Source organism: Salminus brasiliensis, chromosome 7 (genome assembly GCF_030463535.1).
Source record: "Salminus brasiliensis chromosome 7, fSalBra1.hap2, whole genome shotgun sequence".
Classification (NCBI taxonomy): domain Eukaryota; kingdom Metazoa; phylum Chordata; class Actinopteri; order Characiformes; family Bryconidae; genus Salminus; species Salminus brasiliensis.
Window position 1 is genome coordinate 11,058,188 of NC_132884.1, and position 26,644 is coordinate 11,084,831.

Genomic DNA, 26,644 nt, shown 5'->3' on the forward strand with positions numbered 1-26,644 from the left:
TTTTCTGGAGCTTGATGCTTCTTTACACCTCAAAAATCATTTCGCTACTGCCCTTAGGTTACATCATTCGTGAAGACAAAATGCTCCAGAATGGTTCATGTATGAGAAACGTTTTGGATCGTGGACAGACACTTTGCTCTTGCTGTCAATCTGATAGATTATTATTATTAGTGTACTCTGTGGAAAAGATTTTTTTTTCCAGAATTCTGCAGGCGCTTTACTTTTTCGCAAAATGATTGGGTATCAAAACATTAAATCAAAAACAAAAAAGATTGCCTTAAAAATTGTACACTTAATCTTGAATGCTCCAACATTATAGCACATTTACAGGCACAAGCACACCATCTTGTCCAGAATGCAACTCTCAACTCTCAATGTACCAGGCCATTTATAACTATTCAAAACATTCAAAATTCAGAAACAAACACAAAGGCACGAAAAGCCAATACTATATTTACCTACTAGAGGTAAAGGAACATCCCCTGGTTTGCTGCAATACCAGTGAACTCATGTCTCCAGTTTGTTAGTAGTGCAAGCACACACACAGACAGACAACAAGTGAATCTATGGTTGAAGGGACATGTAGTGCATAGAAAAAAAAAAGAAATTCTGCGTCTGTGTAAAATGCCATTTTTCCTGCCACTATACAAAATAATCCTCATTTGTCTTCAGGGACTGGTTATTTCCCCAAAACACACCAATGACATGGCTCAATAGTAAAGGTGATCAGATACAGAGCAGCCAACTGAGCTTAGTTTCTCAACAGCTTTGTAGTATTAAGATCTTAAAACAGTAGCTGTTACTTAACCTTTAATTTGCGCTAAGGAAGAAATTCAACAGAGCTGACAACATAGATCAAAACAAGTTTAAACAAAATGTCGTGACCAAACCATGATGTAAAAACCATGGTGTAAACTGACACCTGACCATCCTGTGCAGCGTTACACCCCAATTAGCCAACAATTTCAAGTTATAATGAAGAAAAGTTTTCCCCCTCTCATAATATCACCAACCATCCCATTTTATTTAGGTGTATCCATATAAATGGAAACACTAACCCTGTATTACAACTTCAAGATGGGTGGTGACCATGGCAGCCATTTTGAAGTCGGCCATTTTGGATCCAACTTTAGTTTTTTTCAATGGGAAGAGGGTCATGTCACACATCAAACTTATTGAGAATTTCACAAGAAAAACAATGGTGGTTTTAACATAACTTTATTCTTTCATGAGTTATTTACAAGCTTTTCTTTGTTTACAGCCATTGACATGTCGCAGAGGTTAACATGTGAGGAGCGGATAGAAATTGTGTTGATGTCTGGTGAACGCAGTACCCAGGTCATTGCAGCAGATTTCAATGCAAGACACCCTACGGGACCACCCATCTCCCATGCTACAGCAAACTGCTTGCCAAGTTTCGTGAAACTGGTTCAGTGTTGGATTTGCCAAAATGTGGACGCATGAAAACTGTCACTAATGAAGAAACATCAGTGGCTGTCCTAGCTTCATTCAGCAAGAGCCCACAGCGCAGCACTCGCTGCATGTCACTGGAGAGTGGCATCAGTCGAACATCCCTTCGGCAGATATTAGCTACTCACAAATGGCACCCTTACAAACTCCAGCTGCTGCAGCATCTCAACAAGGATGGCCCAGATCGGCGCACTGAATTTGCAGAATGGGCAAAACAAAAATTGGAACAGGACCCTCAGTTTACACAGAACATTTTGTTTAGTGATGAGGCAAACTTATGTGAATGGTGAAGTTAACAAACAAAACCACCGCAATTGGTCTGACACTAACCCACATTGGATAGATCCCTCCAAGACTGTTGGAACACAAAAATTGATGGTATGGTGTGGTATATGGGGTACAAAGATAGTGGGGCCATTCTTCATCAATGGAAACCTCAAGCTGGCACGTTCCCTGAGTTTTTCCAGCAAGATGGTGCACCACCACATTATGGGTGTCAGGTCCGAGCATTCCTAGATGAACAGTTTCCTGGAAAGTGGATTGGTCGTCGTGGGGCAGTTGAATGGCCCCCAAGGTCTCCCAATCTGACCCCCTTAGACTTTTATCTTTGGGGTCATCTGAAGGCAACTTTCTATGCTGTGAAGATACGAGATGTGCAGCACCTGAAACTACTGATACTGGAAGCCTGTGCTAGCATTTCTTCTGCGGTGTTGCTATCAGTGTGTGAAGAGGGTTGCATTGACAATCCAACACAATGGGCAGCACTTTGAACACATTTTATAAGTGGTCAGAAACTTGTAAATAACTCATGAAAGAATAAAGTTACGTTAACTCAAGTACACCATTTTTTTTCTTGTGAAATTCACAATAAGTTTGATCTCACATGACCCTCTTCCCATTGAAAAAACTAAAGTTGAATCCAAAATGGCTGACTTCAAAATGGCCAGCATGGTCACCACCCATCTTGAAAAGTTTTCCCCCTCCCATATATTAATGTGCCCCAAACAGGAAGTTAATATCACCAACCATTCCCATTTTATTTAGGTGCATCCATGTAAATGTCCCACCCTGTATATAAAACCCCACAAAAACACCCCTAACAGCAGTGCCAAGAAAAATACATTTTCACTGTCAACAATTTATGAAATTTGACAATAATAAGCTACTTTTCTTCACAATAAGGCAAATGAGGAAAGCACAATCATTAGCAGCTACAAATCAACAATCTAAAAACTGTTCCAACACAAGACAGCTATTCTCAGCCAGGCAGTGATAATGAAGGGTTTAAAAACTCCAGCAGCACTGCTGTGTCTGATCCTCTTGTACCAGCACAACACACTAACATGTCACCACCACATCAGTGTCACTGCAGTGGTGAGAATGACCTACAACCCAAATTATAACAAAGTACGCAGATAAACAGATTGACTACAGTCTGTAATTATAGAACCACCAAGAAGCCAGCACTAAGTACAAGCAGTAATCAGGTTTTAAGAATATCAAATGAAATTCAAAACACTTACAGTACAAATGCTTCAGCACCTTCATGTATTCTGAGTAGTAATGAGGCACTGCACATAAATCAACCACATCATTTCCCTAGCTGGAAAACAGGAAGTTTGGAAATCTGCTGCTCTCAGAGTTGAGCAAGTTATGCTGTGATAATGATGATTCCCAAAGACTGGTATACCAATAACCCAAGATGCCTCATCACCATTTACCTACCACTGAGGATTGAGGAAAATTGAGACACTCATCATAACCTGGCCAGGTTCACAACCCTGACCAGGTTCAGATTTGGGATACCAAATCGCGACAGTGGCACACATTTCCAGCTGCACTGACGGACAAAAATGCACCTGCTACTGGTTTAACATCAAAGACATCCACAGAATACCAATCTGCAAGACAGATCTGCTGAACATCCCGTGAACTGCTGGACTTCACAATGATATTGCTATCTCCTTTGAGAATGCACTGGTCACTCCATCTACAGCAGCACAAAGCCTTGGTGTAGTCATGGATGATCACTTCAAGTCATTTTGCAAAACTGATTCAGTCAGGCAGATTTCTCCTTTTCAACATCCAGAAATTTAAACCCCTCCTATCTAGAGAGGCCACCCAGGTGCTTATCCAGTCTCGTCACTGTAAGACTTGACTGCAACTCCTTTCTGGCTGGTCTCCCCTATCTAAAATATCTTTAAATCCTAGTCTATACAAACTAGGGCATTTTCTGAGTAAACAGCAAAGCACTTTTGTAAATCACTCTGGATACTTCTAGTGTGCAGCCATAACATCTGCCTGAAATACCCTGTACCGGAACACAAGCAAGGCATTTTACTCTCAAAACGAATGCAGCAAGAGCATGATGTAGTAAATGTGCACATAACTCCTTCTTTGGAAAGTGAACAACACTACCATCTAAACTGAACATAATAAATGGTTAAACCAGAAAAAAACAAACAAACAAACAAACAAAAACCGTATTGACACAACATGCTGGTCAGTCTAGGGCAGAACAGAAAATCTGCAAGTCATTACGCAGCATAACTGTAGCACAACACACGCAGTGGGTATTTGACCGCCATAATTGGCCAATCTATAAGAACACGTTAAGAGCCAAGTTAAACGCATACAGCTGCAAACACAATGTGAAAACAATGCTTTTGTATCATATCCAACAAGTTTTATTAGTAAACAAAAATACAAACTAACTAGTATCAGTAATTTTAGTCAACTTAAGGTAGATCATACAAGCCTGTGTCAAAAAAAAAAGCTTTTAACAAAACTGAATTTCATATTTGATTACCCTACCAGCTGTTTAACATTCTATATGGCTCTTTTCAATTTCAATTTCAGATGCTTTGTGATTCAAAATAAAATCAGGTTTCCGTTTCTATTGGCACAATTCCATGCAGAACAGCAAAAGCAATTAATTGATACAAATAACCGCATCAATATGGAAATTCGGGGCAGATGCCAATAACCAGTAAGTCTATACAGTCGACCACAAATGACCATTTATAAAACATACAAATTGGAAAATTTCTATATGAAATGAATGAATAAATTAATAAAATGCCTATTAACACATTTTTAGTGGATCAAAAAAAATCCTCTACAAATCAAAACTAAACAATTGTCTGCCAATATAGATGTCGAAATGACTCATTTTGCATTTCAACAAATATATGGAGGGACACACGGAAGAGATTTCTCACAGTTTAATAAGTTAAAAATACATATAACCTGGCATATGAAACTTGTACAACAGGAAGACAAAGTCAAAGTTCAACAGTGACCAATGCCTGCAAATTACATGCATTACCAATAAAACACGGCAGACTGCACACATCTTTAATAATAGACTAAACTGTCAATCTGTCAAAAGGTTTATCATTGGTTAACACATTTTATAAACATTCTACACAAATGTGTTTGTACACAAAAATATGTCCTGCTCAGTGATTCCCCTCTCAACTTCCACTCAGACCACAGCGACACAGTGACCCACTTCAGTCAGTGCAGGTTAAGAAAAGCAGCTATCTGGGGTAGCACTGCCAGACAGTGCAGTACACCTCGACTACACAGGTCATAAAATAGTTAAAGTTTCTTTTAAAGCCACACATTATTGTACACACAAAAAAAGGAAATGCGTCAGTTTGTCTGGTTCTACAAGTAATTAAAACCAACCAACCATTTGTATTACTACAATAATCTTACAGATGCAGATTAGCAAAACAAACTGCTCCATTATGAGTCCTTGCAATGACATTAGTCAACACTGTTCTGAGAGCAACTTTTATGGAATAAGCCTATAACTTGAATCTATTAAACATGCAATCAAAGATCTAAATATTTGGATTAGATCTGCTGAGCAAGAATTCTAAAATGTATAACATTAGGATAAAGAAAGAAAGACCAAAAAAAAAAAAAAAAAAAAAAAAAAAAAAAAAAGAAATCAAGCCACTGGGAACATATCAGTAAAAAATAATTTTAGGAATGCACTGTAAAGCCTTCCACAGCCCAGCTACCCGTGTCCATCCCGATGTTAAGCGCTTATAGGATAGATATCAAACCAACAGGCAGAGTGATCCAGTTAACTGTACAAGTCACTTGGTTTCTTTGTGAACTAAAAGACAAGTTAAAAACAGCAAAAGTAAACAAATGACAAAGCAGCATAAAAAGCATGCAAGAGAACGAGACAAAGTAACTTCTACTTGTGATACTTCAGTTATCATATCTAAAAACAAAGCATAAATCCCAAATTCAATCTTTAGAAATTTCCAAGCACAAATCAATCATACGAACATGAGGGGATGTTGGCCTTCACAAACACAGAAATAGGGCTTCATCGATTTATGTTTGCATCAAAGAAGTATATTTATGTAGAGGCACATTAGCAGTAGCTGAAATTTCACAGGATTTGTTAATCAACTTTTGTTTACAAGAAAGAAATCACAGTTAACAGCCAATGTGTATCCCTTTTTTAAATTAAAGTGCCATAAAGCATAGCAAAATTGAGAGAGAGGACTAGTTATTGTCTAAAAGTACCCTTTGTTCACCCAAATGAATAAGCTCACTACATGTTGATGCCACACTGCACAACACGGGGTGGTAGATAGTTTCGCGATAAAGACAACACATAGCAAGGGGAAGAGCTTGCGCGATTATTAAAACCTGAAAGACTGAGTATATGACAACTGTGTATTTTGCTGAAAAAGACTGCTTAACATTTGCAGCGTTGTTCGGTTCGCTTGCTACAATTTAGTTCTCACTCCTCCCAACCCCGCCATCTTGGGCCGACCCAAGCAGCCATTACTACCTAACACAAATCAGCGTCTCTGAACAAAAACGTTCAAAGAACTGATATGAAAGGAGTTACGAACGGGCTAAGCTCGTACAGCGATGCGTTTGCAAATGCAGCACGATACTTTAAGACCACGATTGCTGTGTTGGACTTAATTGATTGTTTTAGCCCTGCCATCCCACAGACTGATAAACGCACCACCAGCTTGCGAGCTAGCTTGGCTGGCTAAATAGGGCCACCAACAACTGTATTTACAGCAAATCAACACAATAATTCCTATCAAACGTGTATGCAAATCGTACTTTATGTTCAGGGCACTGACGTTTTGAAACCTTAACTAGAACAGTGGAACATGCGTTGCTAAAAGCCTAACGATTTGCAATCATCCAACCTGGATAACGTTTTACATCCCCCAGCTAACTTAGCTTGACTCCTCAATGAAGATGAGCTGCAGTAAGGCTATCTAAAAGACATCCATCAGATAGTAAGCCTATCTAAAGTAGAACAAGAATAATCCGCAACTACATGATTAACGTTAGCCAAGAGACAAGCCGGGGTGCTTCTGTTTCATACGGGTTAATAATTGCGATAATATCCGTGCCAGAAATGGTTCAAGTTTAAACTGTTCTGCAACAGCAAATGTTGGGGAACATTCGTCCAGAGTGCACTCCTACAAATCCAACTCGAATGATTTAATCTCAGGGATCCAAACGATTCAGGAAAACAAACAGTATGTATGTATGTAACCAGAGAGCTAGCTAGTGCTAGCCAGAAATGTAACGTACTGGTGGTAGTAAAAAAAGAGCAAGCTAGCCAGCTCCCTCGCTCGCCTGTGCTTGCAAGTTTACAAACTTGCGCTGGCAGTAACTTAAATAGCTAGCTACATGTGCATGTCCGTCGCCAAGGCGGAATAGAATTTAGTAACATTAAACAAGCACAAAGTACAAATAATGATGTTAAGCAATCCCAACAAAACAGGGCTAGGGTCGTGGGCTAGCTAGTTAGCCATGTAGCCTGCTTAGAGAAAATAAGGACGTTGCGTAGCCGCAGGGTCGCTAACGCGTTAGTTATGTGCGCACATCAGATTAAGTTCTCCTTTCGCAATGGTTAGAATGGGCTAAATAAAATGGGTCCATTTAGAGCTAATGTGCAGAATTACACTCGTGTTTACATGCAGGGTGCATGGCCCTATGAGAAAGGACCGGCTTAGGTAGCTTATCAGACTCTACTTGCTAGCTAACGTTACCTTTAACAGCAAGGCCTTCGTTCTGGCGCCATCTTCATGAAGCCTCAGAAATCCAAACAGTGAGCTGCAAGCGAGAAGACAACACAGTGGACTCAGTATTAATTGATGTCGTTTAAGACTTTCGGGACAGCTAAACGCAGAATAAAACGCATACGCTTATGACAACCACTTTGAATGCTATTCAGACTGCGTTTCTGACCTGTCAACTCCAGCCAAACTGTCCCTCTCCTGCGCTGTCAGCCTAGGAAAGTCCTCCTCGGTTTCACTCGCTTTTCCCGCCGCCATTTTCTTTTCCTCATCACCAGCAGCGCCGAGGCTTCGAGCAGCAGCGCGGGCAGCTACGGCGAGCGACACTCGGCACGATTGCATGGAATCGCACCGAGGAGACGAAGGGCGAGTTCCAGTCGTTCAAAAAGCGAAACGAAATCAACGCTATTTTAGAAACTTTTTCCGAATATCGTGAAATTCGGCTACAAATCCTTCTGGAAACGAGTTATCCTTCAGTTGGTCTTCTCACATTTTTACAACAGCGCTTAAGCTGCAGAGAATAAACGTACATGCACGAGCAATCACTCATGCACAAATGCAACGGCGAATTAATAAAAATAAGTTCAAACTTCTTCTATCTGCTACCAGATTAAAGTTGTTGTAATTGTGTCACACAGGCGAACCCACGCCGTCGCATTCGACACGCCCTCTCTGGCTTCAACAGCCAATAGTACCCGTTATTTTCAGCACGTGACTGGCCTTGTCCTAAAATTTTGTGGACCAATCCTTAGATAATTTTTCCCCCAAAAATGGTCTTTGAATCAACAGCTCCTTTTTGTATAGCCACGCGTCTATGATTAGGCTTGAGTGGATTATCTAGTAAAAAATAGTGTAATTGTATTAAATGGGATATGATCTGGTCCGCCACCACTGTAAGCAAATACCACAGACCCTATTCTTATATTGTTTTTGTACAATAATGGTTAAACTCATAAGTACACACTTTTATTGCTCACGATAAATGCGATAGCGCATTCTCGTTGCAAATAATTATTAATAACGTCCCAATGTATGGTAAAGAAATGTTATATAGTTTTTTTTTCCCAGTTTCATATGCTGCATCCCTATTCCTCTCAAAGCTCAAATAAAAAACATAACTCGTGCTGTTTTTCCTTCTATTTCTAAAACCCGGACATAACCTACTATTTGAAACCTTGACGTGGCATAGCATCACACAGTAGGTGTGTATCCACAGCTGTCAACCTCATCTGACATGATGATGTAACCAATCTAACGTTACCCAAAATGGCGGAACAACACCGAGAAGGTTAGTGAGAATATAAAACACGTTTAGCGACGGCTGTGGCAGGTTGCTCACGGTTTATTCTACTCATATCGCAAATACTTACTATGGTATATGCTCGATAAGGTAATTTACATCGTTTCACAGGCACAGATGTGCCCGATTATATTATGTCGATGTTTACATAGTGACCTGCTGCTGCTACTGCCAGCGTCTTTGACATGAGAAAGAAACCAATATTAGTTTAGTAAGGTAGCGCTAGCGATCTAGTGCTAGCCAGCTAGCTAACTGTTAGTAGATTTGGTACAGTTGTAAACACAGCAAAGAGTACTGCTTGTCATAAAAGCTTAACAGCTTTTATCTTAAAACCCAGACAAAAAAAAGGCACAAAAATAGCTAGGCTAACTAACTAAAGCTTTACGCTATTTTAACTGGCATAAAATACTAGTGTCACATAAAAAAAGTATCTAAATGGTTTACCACCTTACCACAAGGTACTTTTTCTATAATTCAATGTAACTTTCATATATTTGGAATATAGACTATAGAACAGTGTATATATCAATATAGGCAGATATATATTTTTGCTTTAAAACATTGCCATTGGACTGATATTTCTATAACTAATATGACACGTTTTGCACCTTGAAAGATGCTGGGATGCTAAATTAAAATGTCCTCATTTTATTTGTCATTGATGGATTTGTAAAACCTAACTCTTTCTGTTTGTCTGCTCAAAGACCAGGGAGATGCAGAGAGTGAGGACGAGGCCTACGAGGTTGTGGATTTGACGGAGTATGCACGCAGTCACCAGTGGTGGAGCAGAGTTTTTGGGAGTAACTCTGGGCCCATTGCTGAAAAGTACTCAGTGGCCACTCAGATCATGATGGGTGGGGTTACCGGCTGGTGTGTGGAGCTACCTATCCTAAATGCTGTTTTAACACATTGTTCCCACTAAGAATGCAATACCTGTACTGCATGGAGATAACTCCTTGGAGTCTAAGGGGATTTTTTGTTTTGGCAAATCTTGCATATAAGATAATACCCACATGTTAAGAACAATCCCAGCTCTCTCTGTTATAAGACCCCATGTGACAGAGCACTGTGTGCAGAGATAATCAAACCTTAAAAAGTCAAATTTTATAAATTATTAATATTTCTTGTGAAAACATACATTTTACTGAATTGTTTTGGTGCTTGAGATGGGTTTAACAGAGTCTTAGTTTCACAAAATGAATTAAATTCATCAATTATCTTTACTTGTCTTCATAGCAATCTTAAGGGCAGATTATACAGATTCAGGAAAAGTTTAAACCATATTTCTGTGCTGTCTTATTGCAAAGATATTATTAATTTGTATACAGTGAGACTCTAGAACGTTAATCTAATCTAAGTGACAGTCCAGCATAATATAATACTGTTGTTTAAAGTTTTTCTACTCACAATTATATACAATTATAAACATATTATGTATACATTACAATAATACATCAATCCACTCCAATAAATTGCGTGCACACAGCTGATAGAACAGGATAGAACAGGACACACTGGAGAAGCTGAGCTCACCCAGTGCAGGGCTGGGGAAGTGAAACTTTGAGCAGCACCATTAAATACATTTTAGATGCATTTAAGTGGTGTTTGTTATCCATTACTTAACAGCTAACATCAGGACATGACCTCTTGTAATTTAATTTAATCAAATGCTCACCACAATGTTTAGTGTCAAGGGGGGGGTGATTCATAGATGCACTTCTGAATCTAAATTCTAAATGAATTCATAAATGTCAAAAAACATTTGTCTAAATGCTACTGTTAAATACAAAAGGCGGAACTCAGCAGTGCAGAAGTGCAGCGCCAAACAGTCTGTGGCGTGCACATAACAAAGACAGATGGGTGATGCTGCCAACCAAAGGACCATCGAGCAAGCGATGTCAAATCTTCGACCCAACTAAGAAAGGGCAAACTCCTGTGTTGCTGGTGAAGATAAAACCAAAATATCATGTGAAGCGTGAACTGTTAAGACCAATGTTGTATAAAGGTCACATTGAGAAAATTGGATTTCGGCCACTTTACCTGCTGTGTAAATGTAGGCGCTGGTATTTTAATTTTACCCCAAACTGTGCAACTAGACCAAAACAGAAGAAATCACAGAAGAAAATGGGTTGGATAGCTGTTACATGTGATGCGTGAACATTGCTAAAGAATAAGCTGTTAGCAGCTAGTGTCTCGTGGAATTGGAAGTAAATTCATTATGGATCATTACAAAAAAGTAACAGTAATTAAAAAAAAAGAAATCCTGTATAGAAAAAAGATCATCACTTTCTAAATCGCATCTCTGTCCTCTGTATCAGAATTGAATCGAATTGTAAGGTAAACTGAAGAGTAGAAGCTGTTATTGCAGCAAAGGCGAACAAACTTTTTATTAATACTGTTGGTTTTAAAAGAAATGTTGAATGAGCAGGTGTGTACAACCTTGGACATGCTGTATGTCTAGTCTTAAATACTGTAATTTTATTTTATAGTCAGTATATTATCATTTAGTATCTAATGTATTAATCTGTGTAAATGTACATGAAAGACATGAAAAATTAGGACACCCCATTAAATATTCAGTTGTTTATTAAGATATTGATTTTCTTGATTATTTGACATTTCTTGATTATACCAACTGGGACAAAGTTCTTTCCGCTCCTCCATGCAGAATTATTTCACCTGTGTGATGTTTGAGGGGTTTCTTGCATTGGTGGCCTGATTCAAATCTATACTCTGACCATTCTAGAACTTTTAATTTCTTTCTTAGTGGATTTACTGGAATGTTCCCTTATTATTGTTCAAATGAAGATAAAATGTCCATATTTGTAAATATGTAAAAAATGATTGTACCCCTGAAAATGTCCAAAGGGACATGTTAAACAGGTTTCTACAATCTTGTAATCTGTCAGTGGGCCTATATATAGGGCTACAGGTAGTCACTGTGCTGTTTGGTGTACCACACTTAACATGGACCAGAGGAAGCAGTGGTGGCTCAGCGGTTAGAGCGCCAGGATATCGATAACAGGGTTGTGGGTTCGATTCCTGGGCTCGGCAAGCTGCCACTGTTGGGCCCTTGAGCAAGGCCCTTTACCCTCTCTGCTCCCCGGGCGCTGGAGTTGGCTGCCCACTGCTCTGGGTGTGTGTGTGTACTCACTGCCCCTAACACATGTGTGTGTGTGAGTGTGTGTTCACTACCAGATGGGTTAAATGCGGAGGACACATTTCGCTGTACACTGTACAGTGACAAATACGTGCACCTTAAAAAGAGTTGTCGCAGGAGATTAGAAAGAAAATTATAGACAAGCATGTTAAAGGTAAAGGTTATAAGGGCATATCCAAGCAGCTTGATGTTCCTGTGACTACAGTTGCACATATTATTCAGAAATTTAAGATTCATGGGACTCTAGCCAACCTCCCTGGACGTGGTCGCAGGAGGAAAATTGATGACAAATCAAAGAGTATAATACAAAATACAAAAGAGCCAGGAAAAACTTCTAAAGAGAGTAAAGGTGAACTTCAAGCTCAAGGAACATCAGTGTCAGATCACACCATCCATTGTTTGAGCCAAAGTGGACTTCATGGGAGACGACCAAGGAGGACACCATTGTTAAAAACAAATCGTAAAAAAGCCAGACTGGAATTTGCCAAAGTACATGTTGACAAGCCCCAAAGCTTCTGGGATAATGTCCTCTGGACAGATGAGACAAAAATGGAACTTTTTTGGAACAGACGGAAAAATGAAGCATATCAAGAAAAGAACATTGACCCTACTGTGAAACATGGAGGAGGCTCTGTTATGTTCTGGGGCTGCTTTGCTGCATCTGGCACAGGGTGTCTTGAATCTGTGCAGGGTACAATGAAATCTCAAGACTATCAAGGGATTCTGGAGAGAAATGTGCTGCCCAGTGTCAGAAAGCTTGGTCTCAGTCGCAGGTCATGGGTCTTGCAACAGGATAATGACCCAAAACACACAGCTAAAAACAACCAAGAATGGCTAAAAGGAAAACATTGGACTCTTCTGAAGTGGCCTTCTATGAGCCCTGACCTAAATCCTATTGAGCATCTTTGGAAGGAGCTGAAACATGCCGTCTGGAAAAGGCACCCTTCAAACCTGAGACAACTGGAGCAGTTTGCTCATCAGGAGTGGGCCAAAATACCTGCTGAGAGATACAGAAGTCTCACTGACAGTTACAGGAATCATTTGATTGCAGTGATGGTCTTAAAAGGTTGTGCAACAAAATATTAAGTTAAGAGTACCATCATTTTTGTCCAGTCCTGTTTCATGAATTTATTTTTAATGAAAATAATTCTGTGGAAGCATGGTTGAAAAGCAATGTCTGACTTTCATTGGTTAATTTTCATAGCATTTTTATTAATTATTACTTTTGTCAGATTCAAGTTATTTCTGTGACCGTTGTGGGTTTTATACTTTGTTAAACATAAAGGTTTTCATGGAGTGTCCTGATTGTTTCCATTTTTCATGTGACTGTATAGTATAAATTTAAAATGTTTCAGTCAAAGTTTTTTAACTACATCAACACTAAAGGGTCATGGTGTTTGTAACAGCTGGAGCAGATTGCTTAATTTGTTACTTATTAAACATGCCTTATACATTTTGTTCTTATCTTTAGGTGTGCTGGATACCTTTTTCAAAGGGTGGGGAAAATAGCTGCTACTGCAGTAGGAGGAGGTTTTCTATTACTACAGGTAAAACAGACAGGTGTATCTGCTAGTTCATGTTTATATTGCATGTTGCATTACAAATGTTTGTCTATGTTACAGTCTACGTTAAATTTATGTACTTAATAATTCTTGTACAGATTGCTAATCACAGTGGCTATGTGGAAGTTGACTGGAAGAAAGTGGAGAAAGATGTCAACAAAGCCAAGAGACATCTTAAAAAGAGGGCCAACAAAGCAGCCCCGGAAATAAACACTTTCATTGAGGAGGTAAAGGATATCTGTCTTTTGGGTTCAAAAGTCTATTTGTAAAAAGTACTGTGTCGTGTCAAAACAAAACAATGGTGTGATTCAATAACGCATGAAGAGGACATATTATGAATTGAATGTGGACATTTTTTTTATTTTAGGTTTTGTCAAGCTTTTGTAATTTTTAAACGGTGGGAGTCATTTAGTTTATATTTTGTGTGTAAATTGTGCCTACAGTTTACATCAAGTATTATTTATATTAGTAACTTAATATAAATGAATACACAACTGATTCAATAAAGAGGTGCAAAATATAACTCCTACTCTAAAATGAGCCATATATAGCACGTTTGATGTTACTAATCTTCATCCTCAGATTTTTCTGAGGATATGTTAGCCTCTCTGTTAGATTTAAATTCGTTGTTTATCATCTAGAGTAACAAATTTCAAATAAATGCTATTTTTCCAGCTTTTTTATGGATACTGTATATTGTACAGTAGTGAGACTGCCCTCTGTTGGTGAAACAACAAAGTGTTGTTAAGAATAAACTGAATTTACCATCAACAAATCAAAAGCCTTTTTTCTTTTTTGGGAGGTGATTTACATCTGATGAACAAAAATGTAATTTATCACTACAAGACAGTCAGAAGATTTGTGTTGCTTTTTTATTGCCTTCAGAATCACTGATGTATTGATCATAAACTATTTGACCATAAACTACTTTCCAGCTTGATCAACTGCGTTCACATCATATAATGTAGTGACTAGTCATTTAAAAATAAATAAATAAATTTGGACACAGCTTATGTGGTTTAACCATTTGGATGCTTTTTTTGGGAGTAAACTCAGAAATCCATGTTTTTATGAGGACTGCCAAAATGCCTCACTTTTGGCCCCATTTCCAGACTGTGATAACCTAATCTTGCATGTGGGATCTTTATAAAACATCAGTTAACAGCTGCATGTTTCTGATGTTTTCCAGGCTACAGAGTTTGTGAAGAGAAACGTTGTGGTGTCTAGCAGCTTTGTTGGAGGATTCTTGTTGGGTGTTGCCTCTTGAGCCAAACAGTTACAAGACAATGGAACAGACCTACACAAATTTTGTGAGACCTTAATGTGGACCCTTGGAAGCTTTACTGTACTCTAATTTTGCCAAATGATTGAGTCTGCTAGGCTATTAAGTCTTACAAATTTGGAGGGAGGGTTTTCTTTACATAAACGGAGTATATTTTCCATTCAACTCAGTTACACAGTTTTTAGTATTGTGGTTTGCTGTGCATACAATACATATGTATAGGTTACATGCATCTGACGAGAAAAATGTGAAATATTAAAGGATTAAGAACTTTAGTTGGAACAGATGTACACCTACTCATGTGCAATTCTATAATCAACCATCTCAATGCCTAAGCAAAAAAAACCCCCAAAAAAACAAACACCAAACAAAAAACAAAAAAACATCCAGAGCTGTGTTCTGTGGACAGAAACGCCTTGTTAAAAAAGGTCAGCAGAAAATGACCTGATTGGGTCAAGGAGAGAGACTACAGTACAAATGTACAGGCTCAGATTGCACACCACGTTGAACCTTAAGGCAAAAGGCTCAGGCTCATCAGAATTACAGATGAATGAATCTCAATTCTGCTGAGGCACACAGATGATGCCTTCAGAGATGCACCAAGTCATAAAAGAAAGTAATATCAAACTGGTTTTATGAACATGACAGTGCCCATTCCAGTCATTAGATCTGAATCCAGTAGAGCACCCTAGGGGTGTGGTACAACGTGAGTCACATCATGAACATGCCCCTAAAAAATGCGCAGGAGATGCCTTACACAGGCATGTTAACATGGACCAGAATCTAAAAGTAATGGTCAGAGCTTGTGGAAGCCATCTCATGAATTAGTTGTAATAGAGTACAAGGAGACCTTACTCTGTATTTGTGTAATAAAGTGCTCATTGAGTGTAAATGTTTGTTGTAATTTTTATTTTACAGTACAGATGTTGCATATCATGTTGCAGTCTTGTATTTGTGAATTTAACTACCCTTTCCTACTGATGTTTGGTATCTCATTGAAATGGGTAGTGATGCATGAAGAGTAAACATCAAACATGTGTTCAGTTACTTTTTTAGGTGGAAAGGGACTCCTGTTGAAACATTGAGAAATAATTGTAAAAGCACAGTGTACTTTCTAACTTCAATTGTGTTTGGGATATAGTAAAGAAGATGGTCAATAATTAAGTAAATGCAATCTTTGCCATTTCAAACTTTATTTTGGTAAAATCATACAATGTTCTCGTGCAGTGCACAGCTTCTAAACTAGTACATAAAGCAAATTCTAACTAAGGGCTCCGGTGGTGTTCCTTGTCATGGTTTGGTGAACTGAAAGCTTGTCTTTACCTGTTCAACACATTTAAACTGAACATCTGCTCCTTAAGACTAATTGAATTTCCCACTAAACCAGGAAGAGAACAGTGTTTCCAAATGCCCAATTTCTCCAAACGCAACAAGAAAATAACCACATGTTTTCTTTAAGATTGCCATGTGCCAGACATTCACTGGGGAGGGGGTGGGGGGGTGGGGATTCAAAAAACATACAAAACCCAAAAAACACAAAACAAAAAAACCTGGACAATCTGGACACTTCACTGATATTTAGGAAAAAAATGTTTTGATCTTTTGTCCAAACCTTGGCATTGTTCGCTTTTAAATTTTGTCTGCCAATTAAGTGTGACTGAAATTGTTGGCCATTGAGGCTACAAGAGTGGATTTTGACAGTCCAAAATGACCTTAAACTTTAAAAAGCTCACACTACCCCGAAATATATAAATTTCACGCATACGGGTGACATTCAACATTCAAGTGCCAGTGTTTTTGTACTGTCTTTTGGTCAAGTTACTTGAAACAATCACTTTTAGGCTTATAAAAATAAATATTTCTCAAAAATGCTCAATAAGTTACACAAACTAGCAGCAAAAGTAGAATCTAGTAATCCGTGTGCAAATAGCTAAATTCCCCACTGCTGATTCCCTGGTCCCAAATCGATCCTTGTTAATATTGAGAACCCTTCCCCTTTTGTAAACAAGCTGCGTTTTTACAGTCTCCACACACAATTATTTGGAAGCTTAAGGACACGCACTCAAGACATTTATATAAAACTCTAGATGTGCAATAAAAGAACATTTTTTCGTAAAACTCGATGGGCATAACATACATGGGCCTAGACCTAAATAGCACCACTCATTTTAAGTTACCACAATACTGTCAGTGCATCTGCTTCAGTTCACCATTTCTCACACTTGTCAATGTCAAAAGGCACAACACACAAGGAAATCTATTGCACTTCAGTTAAATGTAGTATCCCGCCCACCCCCCTTAAACCTCGTCAGCTGAACGGGAGGGGTGAGCACTGCCAGTTACTCTAACCAACTACTGGTCTGGTCTCCACAGTACCGCACAGCAGCTCAACTGCTGTAGCTTACAGTAAAGGGAGGAATGGGTGGAAAACCTGCAACCCTGTCTTTGGCCAGAATGCCATGGAAACCTCATCCACTACAAAGAAAGAAAAAAAATTAAGTGTTATGCCAAAACTGCAATCTCGCCAGTCTTAGTCTCCCCATGTGCAGTTTCTTTAGCTGTGTACAACATTTCTGATTTTTCCAGCCCCAAGCTCCTGGAGGTCTCAAAGGGGAGCCATGTCTCTAGTGCAAGTCCGAGGATGTCTATTCAAAATTCAACACAGCTTGGGAAGAGAGAAAGAAAAAATCTGGATGATGTTCTATATTAAAAAAGCCTGCTGCAGAAACTTGAATCTCCTTGACCAAAAAACAAGAACACTAGCATGCGAATTACTGCAGAGACAGGATTGGCTTTAGGGCCAGTCCACTCTGATGCGGTGTAGCCATTTGACCTTTTCATTATGGCAGTAGCTTGGAGTACACCATTTCATTAAATAAAGAAAAAAAAACTTCCAAATAGCCAGCTCCATAATAGTTCAAGTAAGAAACAATAGTTCAAGTGAATAAACCAATGCACTTCCTCCAAACGGCTAGTTTGTGGCACTGAACTAGCTGCCTGAAATGTTACAATTCAGAAGTGGGAGCAATCAAGCATCACATCCAAACACTGGTGTGAAAGAAGGTACAGGCTGTTCCTGAACAGCAGCATGACTATGGATATTAAGAGATCAGAACCTGGAATGGCTTGGTATTTCTTTCCAGACAACTACCACATCCCCAAGACGTACCTCCTCAGGATAGAGTGAGCAAGAACAATTTTATTCCCTTGCAACACTGTCAAGCAAGAGTGAAAGCCAATCAAGTGAGGGCCAGGCCACTTTGCAACAGCAGTCTGGTGACCTGGTGACAAATTTGAAGTTCAGAACAAGATCAAAATTAGACCATCCCAGAGTTTGCCAAGGTTTGATTGAGCACAAGCTGAAATTTCTTACCTTCAAAAAACAAAGTGATGTAAGGGGAGGGGAAGAAAAAAAAATAAATAAAAAAAAAAAAGCAGAAACAAACCACAAATGTGGCCAAGTGTTAGCCAGTCTGACATTTAAAAACAAAATCAAGTCAAAATTTAAAGGCACAGTACATTAACTAACAAATGATTCTCAAGTACTACAAAGAAAGCAATGCGGTGTGGTGGGAAAATGAGCCAAAAGATTCAAATAAAGTATACTTCTGCATTTTTCCCTCCTTTTTGTCTTTCTACAGACAAGCAAGTCTGAAGACTGGTTCCCCTGTGGCCAAAGCCATCAATCACCCTGGCAACCCCATTTTCTACAGCCAGTGGTATGCATCATTTTGGGATGTGGTCAGAGAATCACAGCTGGTAATGTACTGTAGAGTTCTTGAAAGCTACACAGGGTAAGTTGTCTGGCTAAGTTACATGTGGTTTCCATTCAGCGAGTTTGGTATGATGACCCACTGATCGTGGAGAGTGGGGTTGGAGAGATGGAGAGTGGGAGGGATGGAGTTAGTTACCCCACCAGTCCACCTGAGAGTAGTTTCCTCCATAGCCATCACTATTGTAGAAGTTTCCAAATCCACCTAAGGAGCCCCCCCCAAAAAAAGATTAAACAAATTAGATGACGAGAAGCGCACACTTAAAATAATCCAGACGGTTATCTGAATTATGCATGCATGTATGTATGTATAAAGGCTCATCCCCCAATCAGAGTTTTCCTGAGCGAAACCAACCCTTACCACCACCAAATCCACGGTTTCCGCCATGGCCCCCTGTGTTACGACTGCCACGGCTACCAAAGCCTCCACTGCTGCTGCTGCTGGCGGTCTGACGATAATCTCTGGCTCCAAACCCACCAGAGAATCTTGGAGGGAGTAATTAATAAGTAGTTCGTTAAAATATTCAGAATCAGTTACCATGATTTAAATTGTTAGCATTTTCCCAGTGTGTTTATGCACTGTCCCTTAACACTACTACATGTGTAGTCACATCACCACAGATAACCACCATTTAGCAAATGTGTTAGCATTTGTTTAATATATAAACTGTTAACCAAGATCAAGATTGATTATTTAATAGCATTGCCCAGCACCATATCTTTAGATCTCCCTCATGAGAAACTGGTACATTCCTTCGTTTTAAAACACCAAAACAAACAGGACTAGGACTGCATGAAAAGCAGGGGGGGTGGTTACCTCTTTGAGCGGCCACGGCTGCTGCTCTTGTGTTGATGCTCATAAGCTAGGCTCTCCAACCAAGAAGGTACTTCCTGTTTAGCCTCAACTAGAATATCCAGTAGATCCTTGGTAATGTTGCTGTTTTTATCATTGAAGAACGAAGTAGCAAGACCTAAAGAAATAGGTAGGTCATAAAGACTGAATAGTTACCCTTGTAAAAAAAAAAAAAAAAAAAAAAAAAAAAAAAAAAACTACACACTTGTTAAACACTACAGCAAACAAAATGTAGTTATTACCAAGGTTGCCCACACGACCAGTACGACCAATACGATGCACATACTCCTCAATGTCACTGGGCAAGTCAAAGTTAATGACATGTTTCACGTTAGAGATGTCCAGACCACGTGCAGCTACCTGTGTGACAAAGACAACCACTCATTGCCAGATCAAAACCAACTAAATCAATTGCCTGCCACATCACTGTTACTGAGCAAATGCTTAGTTCAAGGCTCATTACTAGGAAATCTAATGTCTTCAATCTACCAATTGCTTGAAGATCTTCCTTGAAACACAAGTATAAACCACCCATGGCTTAAGCATGCAAGGTTACTTAAGCCTCTGCCTCCAAGAAAATGAGCATAATTATGAAGCTAGTTGATAATGAATTATTTGGAGCCCTACTTCCCAAGCAAAAGAAAGCTTAAGATAGTACATACAGCAGTAGCAACTAGAATTGGGCATCGTCCTGAGCGGAACTGATTAAGTGCTTCCTCACGATCTCTCTGCGAACGGTCTCCATGGATACTGGTGCAGGCATAGCCCTCACGATACAGGAAGTCCTCCAGTGCATCTGCACCCTTTTTAGTTTCCACAAACACGAGTGTGAGAGAGTCTTTACCTGTTGGGATAGGAGGAGACTTGAATATGGCATGTCTGAATTTGTGATTTAAAAATAAAATAAATAAATAATAATAAAAAATTGCATGTAGGAACCAGAAACTGGTCTTTGCTTTTGTCAGTCTCATATGGGAAGCTTTCACCAGCCATGTTGCACAAGTTACAAACCCAAAGATGAAAAGGGAAACCATAAAAAACAATGAGTACAGCGTTTCTCCCCCCTCAATAATGGTGTTATGGGGGAATGAAACATGTACAAATGTCCACAGTTTAACCGAGGAAGGGGCATTGTTGCATGCACAAGTCTGTGCCCAAAACAAAAACAAATAAATGATAAATAAATAAATAAAACAAAACAAACCTTAAAGCAAAGAATTGACATAGCTCAACAGGGTGGGGGTTAAAATAAATCTACTCACCAGGTTTCTCCCTGTTTTCTCCTGTATTGTCCTGAACCTCGCTTGGTATGACTTTGGATAAAACCAGACCTCACAATAAGCTTTATGTATTGCTAACCCACTGAAACAGTTTCAAATTACAGTGCGATCATGTCTGTAAAGATAACTAGGAACTTATGTCTTTTCTCTCCTCATTCACAGAAGTGTGGATTTGAAAATGGTTTAGAAATAAAGCTGCAGACATGTCCTGTATAAAGAATTCCTCAAACAAAGCAGCCTTTCTGCTGTGTACATCCTGCCAAACATAAAATAAAGAATGTTTGCAACATTGCAATTACATAGCTCTAATTCACCTGTGGCATTGAGAAGGTCAAGCAGGAAGGATCTCTTATCACTTTCCTCAACCCAGACCACTTTTTGGGTAATGTTCTCAGAGGTGGAACCCACACGGCCCACTGCCAAAAAGATGTAATCTTCCAGGAAGTCACGTGCAAGGATCTAAAAGAGACCCAATAAAAGAATTAGTCCAAAGACCTGTAGCATTACCCAAAATAATCAGGGCCCACCCCAAAAATCAGCAAATTCTAGGTTTTCATAAAGAGCCAAAGAAATAGTATGGTCAGGAAATAAGATCCAGAAATGAAACTAACCAGAAATAGGTCAAGCGTACCAATACAATACACTGTGTATGTGATTAAATGTACAAAACAGCACCAATAAAAACCTAGGTTTATAAGTGTTCTTGGCAAATCATTTATATACAGTTTTCATACTTGGATCTCTTTTGGGAAGGTTGCACTGAACATCATAGTCTGGCGCAGTCCTTTGGGAGGCATGGTGTCCTGCTCTACAATACGACGGATCTGTGGCTCGAAACCCATGTCCAACATCCTATCAGCCTCATCCAGGACCAAGTAACTGCAGTGAAAAATAGAAACTTTTTACCCTTGCTTTTATCATGAAAAGCCACACTCTTTACCAAAAGACTCACCAAAACATGCAATGCCACTGACTCACTTGCAATAATCCAAGCCAATCTTGCCCCTCTCCATCATGTCTACAAGACGACCGGGTGTCGCCACCAGCAAGTGGCAGCCCCTCTCTAGGTCACGAATCTGTTGGCCAATGTCAGCTCCTCCATACACCACACACGGGCGCACCCGTGAACGGTATGCAAACTACACAGGTTTAGGGAGAGGAGAGTTAGTGAAATTAAAGCCAGTTTCAGAACTCAAGCATGCCAAATGACCAGGAGCAATGTGCAAAAAAACATACAAAACCCCTAATAGTGAAGTACAGGCAATTCTGACTTTGTCCATATAGATGTTCTTTAAGGACACCATTTCAACATAAGTCAGAGAAATTAAGTGGGATTTAGGATGACTACACCCATTTTAAAATCAGTGCTTAAAAGGCATACAATTAAAAGCCATTTCCCCCTCTTCTGTACTGAGGTTCACATTTGATCAGACCCATGTTTTCTACTGTCAGTTATGACCATGTCATAACATGAATGGTTGTATCTATACATTTTAAAAACATTTAAATACCACCCAGTAAACTAATGACCTACATAAAGTTGTAACAGCATGTCCTTTCCACTAGCAGACAGTAATCTCTTCCTAAATATGTCCATAACCACCAGACATCATAGCGATCTGTGCAACAGTTGGTCTTGAGTCACCAGGGAGTGATTACCTTTCTGGCCTCATCATATATCTGAAGAGCCAGTTCTCTAGTGGGAGCCAGAACAAGCGAAATGGGATACTGTTTACGACGTCCATATCTTCCATTTTCCTACAGCAGAAGACAGTTAGCCCACACAGTTAATTGATCACCAAGTGTCTGCACAAAAAAGGTCTTTAAGATCCACTCACCTGGCCACTGTTCTTTGCAGCCTGTAGGGCTTCACCTGGTCCATCTGTGTAAATCTGGCTTAGCACAGGCAACAGGAAAGCTGCAGTTTTACCAGAGCCTTAGAAGAAACAAAAAAACATCAACTCAAACGCTTCATTCACTCTCAGGCTTCAGCTGGTGAAGTTCTATTGATATCTGACCTGTTTGTGCACATGCCATTAGGTCTCTTTTGGATTTGATGATTGGAATAGCATGTTTCTGGACTGGAGTGGGGCGTGTGTAGCGGCTCAAAGTAATGTTGCCCATAACGATCTCTCCCATTTCCACATCATGAAACTGTACACAAAACAGAAACATTATGCAAAAATTATACCCCTAAAGAGAGGTTTCGATTTAAAAGACTCAACACTCTAAAGAGTATGTGAGGCATGTGTAAGGTAACTCACACTCTCAATGTGTTGAGGGCAGTTGTGGCCAGTGGCTTCAACAGGAATGTCATCATATTTCTCAAAGTTAATCCCTGTATTGCTCCCAGAGAAGAGCTCGCTAAGAGAAACAGACAATTAGGAACACTGGCCTTTTTCTTTACCCCACACAACACCCCACAAGGGTTCATACTTACTGTTCCAGCCTTTCATTTGGGGCCAGAGGTTTGGACCAGTCCTCATCATCTCTGGACTCCTCAACCCAACGGCCGTTTCCTCCACCACCAAAACCTCCACGCTCATACCTATCAATTCAGATGTTTATCTTCACTGATATCTGTGGAGTCATGTTCACTCTTAAAGTAAATAGCTCAGGCTCATACTTGTTTAAAGGAGGGTATTGCATTACCTTCCCCTGGAAGAGGACCCACGATCACTAAAGAAGGCAGACTTGCCCCGGTCAGAACGTCCACCAAAGCTGCTATAGGCATTGTCTTTAGTAGCATTCCATCCACCTCCATCTTTGTCATAGCCAAAGCCTAGAAATAAAATATTTTAAAGTCAGTCAACTTAAACCTTTATTTTTTTTTTTCACCCTTAGACACAATCCTGGACTCTTCTGTACTCACCTGTGTTTTGTCCTGGCTGGAAGGAGCCACTGCCCCTGCCTCTGTAACCTCCTCTGCCCCCACGGTCATTGCGTACGGGCCCTCGACTACCAAAAGCACTGCCTCCATTCACACGGTTGTCACGGCCATCATGGTAACCATTTACAAACCCATTGCTGCGACCACCATCCCATCCACCAGGAGCGTCTGCACATTGACATTTCCACAAGAAAAGAACTAAACGGTTACAAATTACAGGGTTGGTTTTCCTAAAAAGATCTTGAGCTCTGCTTGCATGCACCCTTTTTTGCTTGCAGCTTCAGGCATGCTTTGTAAAGCAAGTTGTGTTTACTCATATCCCACTACACCCAAACATTAGTTCTTAATTTGATACCCAACTCTAGTTTCAGACTCCAGAAATCTGCAGCAGCAGCTATACAGCTTGATTACACTACGATGCATTTAAACACCACTGATCCAAATTTGTCCTGCCTAGAAAAACACTGGCAAAGAAAACTGAAAACACCAGCCAACAACCAGAAATTACATAAAGACAGATGTTACTGTGGCATTTAAGCTTTCAAGGCATGTTTTAAGAAATCAGGCAGTCAGATGTCCAGTCTGCATCAAGCGAGAAAATGTTTTAAAATACTAAAGCAAAACTCAAAGATGACTAACTCAGACTTTCAATGTCCACATAATCTAAGAGGAGAATCAAATTACCCACAAACATATGCTTGCTATAGTATGAAATTCACAACACATACTAAGGTGAACAAAAACCCAGTAGGTTCACCTTGCGCCTTCACACCAAATCTGACCATTGGAGCCACAGACTCATGACCTCTAAAAGCACCCTGTGGCATCTGGCACCAAGGTGTCAGCAGCAGGCCCTTTAAGCCATGCAAGTTGTGAGGTGGGGCCTCTATGAGGAGCAATGAGCTTCTCCTTGAAAAAAAACTTAACTACTGTATTTGGTACCCAAACATGCTTACAAACTTAAATTATAAGACTGACGTGTGTGTGTGTGTGTGTGTGTGTGCATGCATGCATATATGTGTGTGTAAATAATTTTTTTAACACTAATAGAAAAATAAAATTGGAGGTACAAAGAAACAAAGGACACCCTTACCATTCTTGGAAGCCTCCTTGTTCCTTAAATGAGGTGGAATGTAACGCCCTGGTGACAGAGAGCTTTTGTTAGGATGGCAAACTGAAACAAGCAATTTCTAGGGTCGCTTTGCACCATCTAATGGCCAAAGATCTTTAACATGTCCCACTGTGAGACCCAGTTTCAAAAAACTGGTCATTTACAGACCTTAACTAAGCTCGCTGACAGGAGACGCAAAACCAGATGTAGCAACTACCCTGCTCCCTCACAAATTAAAGCATTATGAATTACTGGCCAGACCAATTGAAGCTATCACTTGGTTGAATTATCAGGACCAAAGTGTACTCAGTAAACAGATACTTACTGCCAGTACCTCCTCCTTGTACATCAGAGTTCAAGTCTAGGACAGCCAGCTGAAAAACAATCATTTTATTGAACAGGGGAAGCGCAAAAAGGAAACAAACAGGTCAAACTATGTATTCAATTAAAGAATTAAATTAAAACAAACTGAAGTGACAAAGGCCACAAATATCTGGAGCAGAACAACAAAACAATGGAGCCTTGTGGCTTTAGAGCTATGTGCTTAGCTATTTTTGGCCTAGCACCACGGCTTGTGCGTAGAGATCATATACATCAGAAAAAAATACATCTAGTAATGAACTGTCCATATATGGGAAACGTGATAGAAAGCAAAGTAATTTCCAAGGTTTTCAATATCATCCGTTTGTTGGCCTAAGCAACAATCACCTGCACCAACAAGCTAAGACAATGTGAGTGTTTGTGAGGTTTCACAAAGCGAACTGAAAGACGTACAAAAGCAACGGATTAAGCACATTGGATAAACCTGGCCAAAGTCATGGGTAACGCTACCACCGCGTGCCGTACTTAACGATTCTCACCAACACTTAAGTCATAAATAAAAGGTTAACATTAGAGAAACTAAATATCGGGCATCAAGAAAAGTAGCTAGCTAGCTAACGACAGAACACACCAAACACGCGGTCCGCGATTCCAATAAATAGCTCCCCGGCTAGCTCACTAGCTGGTTTGGGCCTGCATATTGACAAAGTAGGCCCAGATAAACCACGGTCAGCGAAAACTAAGAAGACGCCTAAAGTTAGCCGGCTAAAGTGTTTATAACTAACATTAGTAATTTAGCTACTTAAACCAAACGCGATAATCGCGCTAACGTTGGCTACTTCACATCAGCTTACTGCTTAGATCTGATATTCGAGAAAGAAAAAAAGTGCGTAAAAAAAAAAAAAAAAAAAAAAAAAAACCCACAAAACTTAATGACCAAAACTGATTTAACAAAAAAAACCTTGCTGGGAGTCTCTTCGTTCTGAACGTTACCCTGAGTCGGTGAACTGCTGGGGTGAAACAAACGCCGCATTGAAATATGCAGTTCCGCCATCATCACCATTACCTCCGTGTACACCACCAACCTCCATTTTAGCCCGCAAATTACGACACGCAGTTAGCTGCTGGCTAGCTAGCTTAGCCAACTCGAGCACAAGCCAGGACTCCATGAGTATCGCCCAAATTTCAACTTCAATGATAACGCTGGCCAACGGAGAGCATAAAATTAAACACCGTCTTTCACTTACCTGCTGGTCTAGACCGTGTACATTTTCGACGGCCACATGACTCATAACTAAAGAGGATTGATTAGTTGTTTCTCTGAGAAAGGGTTTCTTTGTTTGCCGGTATGTAGCTGTGTCCTCCTAGTGCTTTTTTGTCGACGTTTTTCTGTACCAACTTTCAAATGAAAAGAGCTACCCAATATGCCCGGTATAAACGTCACGTAAAACAACAACTATTTGGCTTCAATATTATTTCCAAATGCTAAAAGTAAATGTTTCTCTGTTTTCTGCCGTGCCTGAACTCGACCTAAGCTCTTAAGCTACAGAGTTCGTCCTG

At 39.7% G+C, this 26,644-nt stretch overlaps 3 protein-coding genes across 7 annotated transcripts in view; 1 reads left to right on the forward strand and 2 right to left on the reverse strand.

Moving 5' to 3' along the window:
- kdm6al (lysine (K)-specific demethylase 6A, like) overlaps positions 1 to 8,211 on the reverse strand; it is a 33,562-nt gene extending 25,351 nt beyond the window's left edge. For all 4 annotated transcript variants that reach the window (XM_072683831.1, XM_072683832.1, XM_072683829.1 and 1 more), the window contains exons 1-2: positions 7,726 to 8,211; positions 7,527 to 7,590 (exon numbers count right to left, since the gene is read on the reverse strand). In XM_072683831.1, coding sequence (XP_072539932.1) covers positions 7,527 to 7,590; positions 7,726 to 7,895 — 234 coding nt within the window. In that variant the 5' untranslated portion in view covers positions 7,896 to 8,211. The remainder of the gene's footprint in view (positions 1 to 7,526; positions 7,591 to 7,725) is intronic.
- Positions 8,212 to 8,652: 441 nt separating this feature from the next.
- LOC140559971 (FUN14 domain-containing protein 1-like) lies at positions 8,653 to 15,793 on the forward strand. Its single transcript, XM_072683837.1, has 5 exons — positions 8,653 to 8,841; positions 9,558 to 9,723; positions 13,485 to 13,560; positions 13,674 to 13,802; positions 14,765 to 15,793. Exons 1-5 carry the CDS (start codon positions 8,820 to 8,822, stop codon positions 14,840 to 14,842), a joined length of 471 nt encoding a protein of 156 aa, XP_072539938.1. The 5' UTR covers positions 8,653 to 8,819; the 3' UTR covers positions 14,843 to 15,793.
- A 240-nt stretch (positions 15,794 to 16,033) lies between these two features.
- ddx3xb (DEAD-box helicase 3 X-linked b) lies at positions 16,034 to 26,644 on the reverse strand. Of its 2 annotated transcripts, none has more exons than XM_072683836.1 (19): positions 26,332 to 26,644; positions 25,089 to 25,137; positions 24,746 to 24,793; positions 23,635 to 23,820; positions 23,415 to 23,544; positions 23,203 to 23,310; positions 23,027 to 23,126; positions 22,781 to 22,916; positions 22,601 to 22,698; positions 22,422 to 22,520; positions 21,741 to 21,901; positions 21,497 to 21,641; positions 21,077 to 21,221; positions 20,745 to 20,795; positions 20,145 to 20,326; positions 19,725 to 19,842; positions 19,447 to 19,600; positions 18,991 to 19,115; positions 16,034 to 18,834 (listed from the first exon to the last, which is right to left on the reverse strand). In XM_072683836.1, the coding sequence occupies exons 1-19, from the start codon at positions 26,374 to 26,376 to the stop codon at positions 18,761 to 18,763; spliced, it is 2,154 nt and encodes a 717-aa protein (XP_072539937.1). In that variant the 5' UTR covers positions 26,377 to 26,644; the 3' UTR covers positions 16,034 to 18,760. The 2 variants fall into 2 exon arrangements, with proteins under 2 accessions (XP_072539937.1, XP_072539935.1); XM_072683834.1 differs by having other exon boundaries at positions 18,985 to 19,115.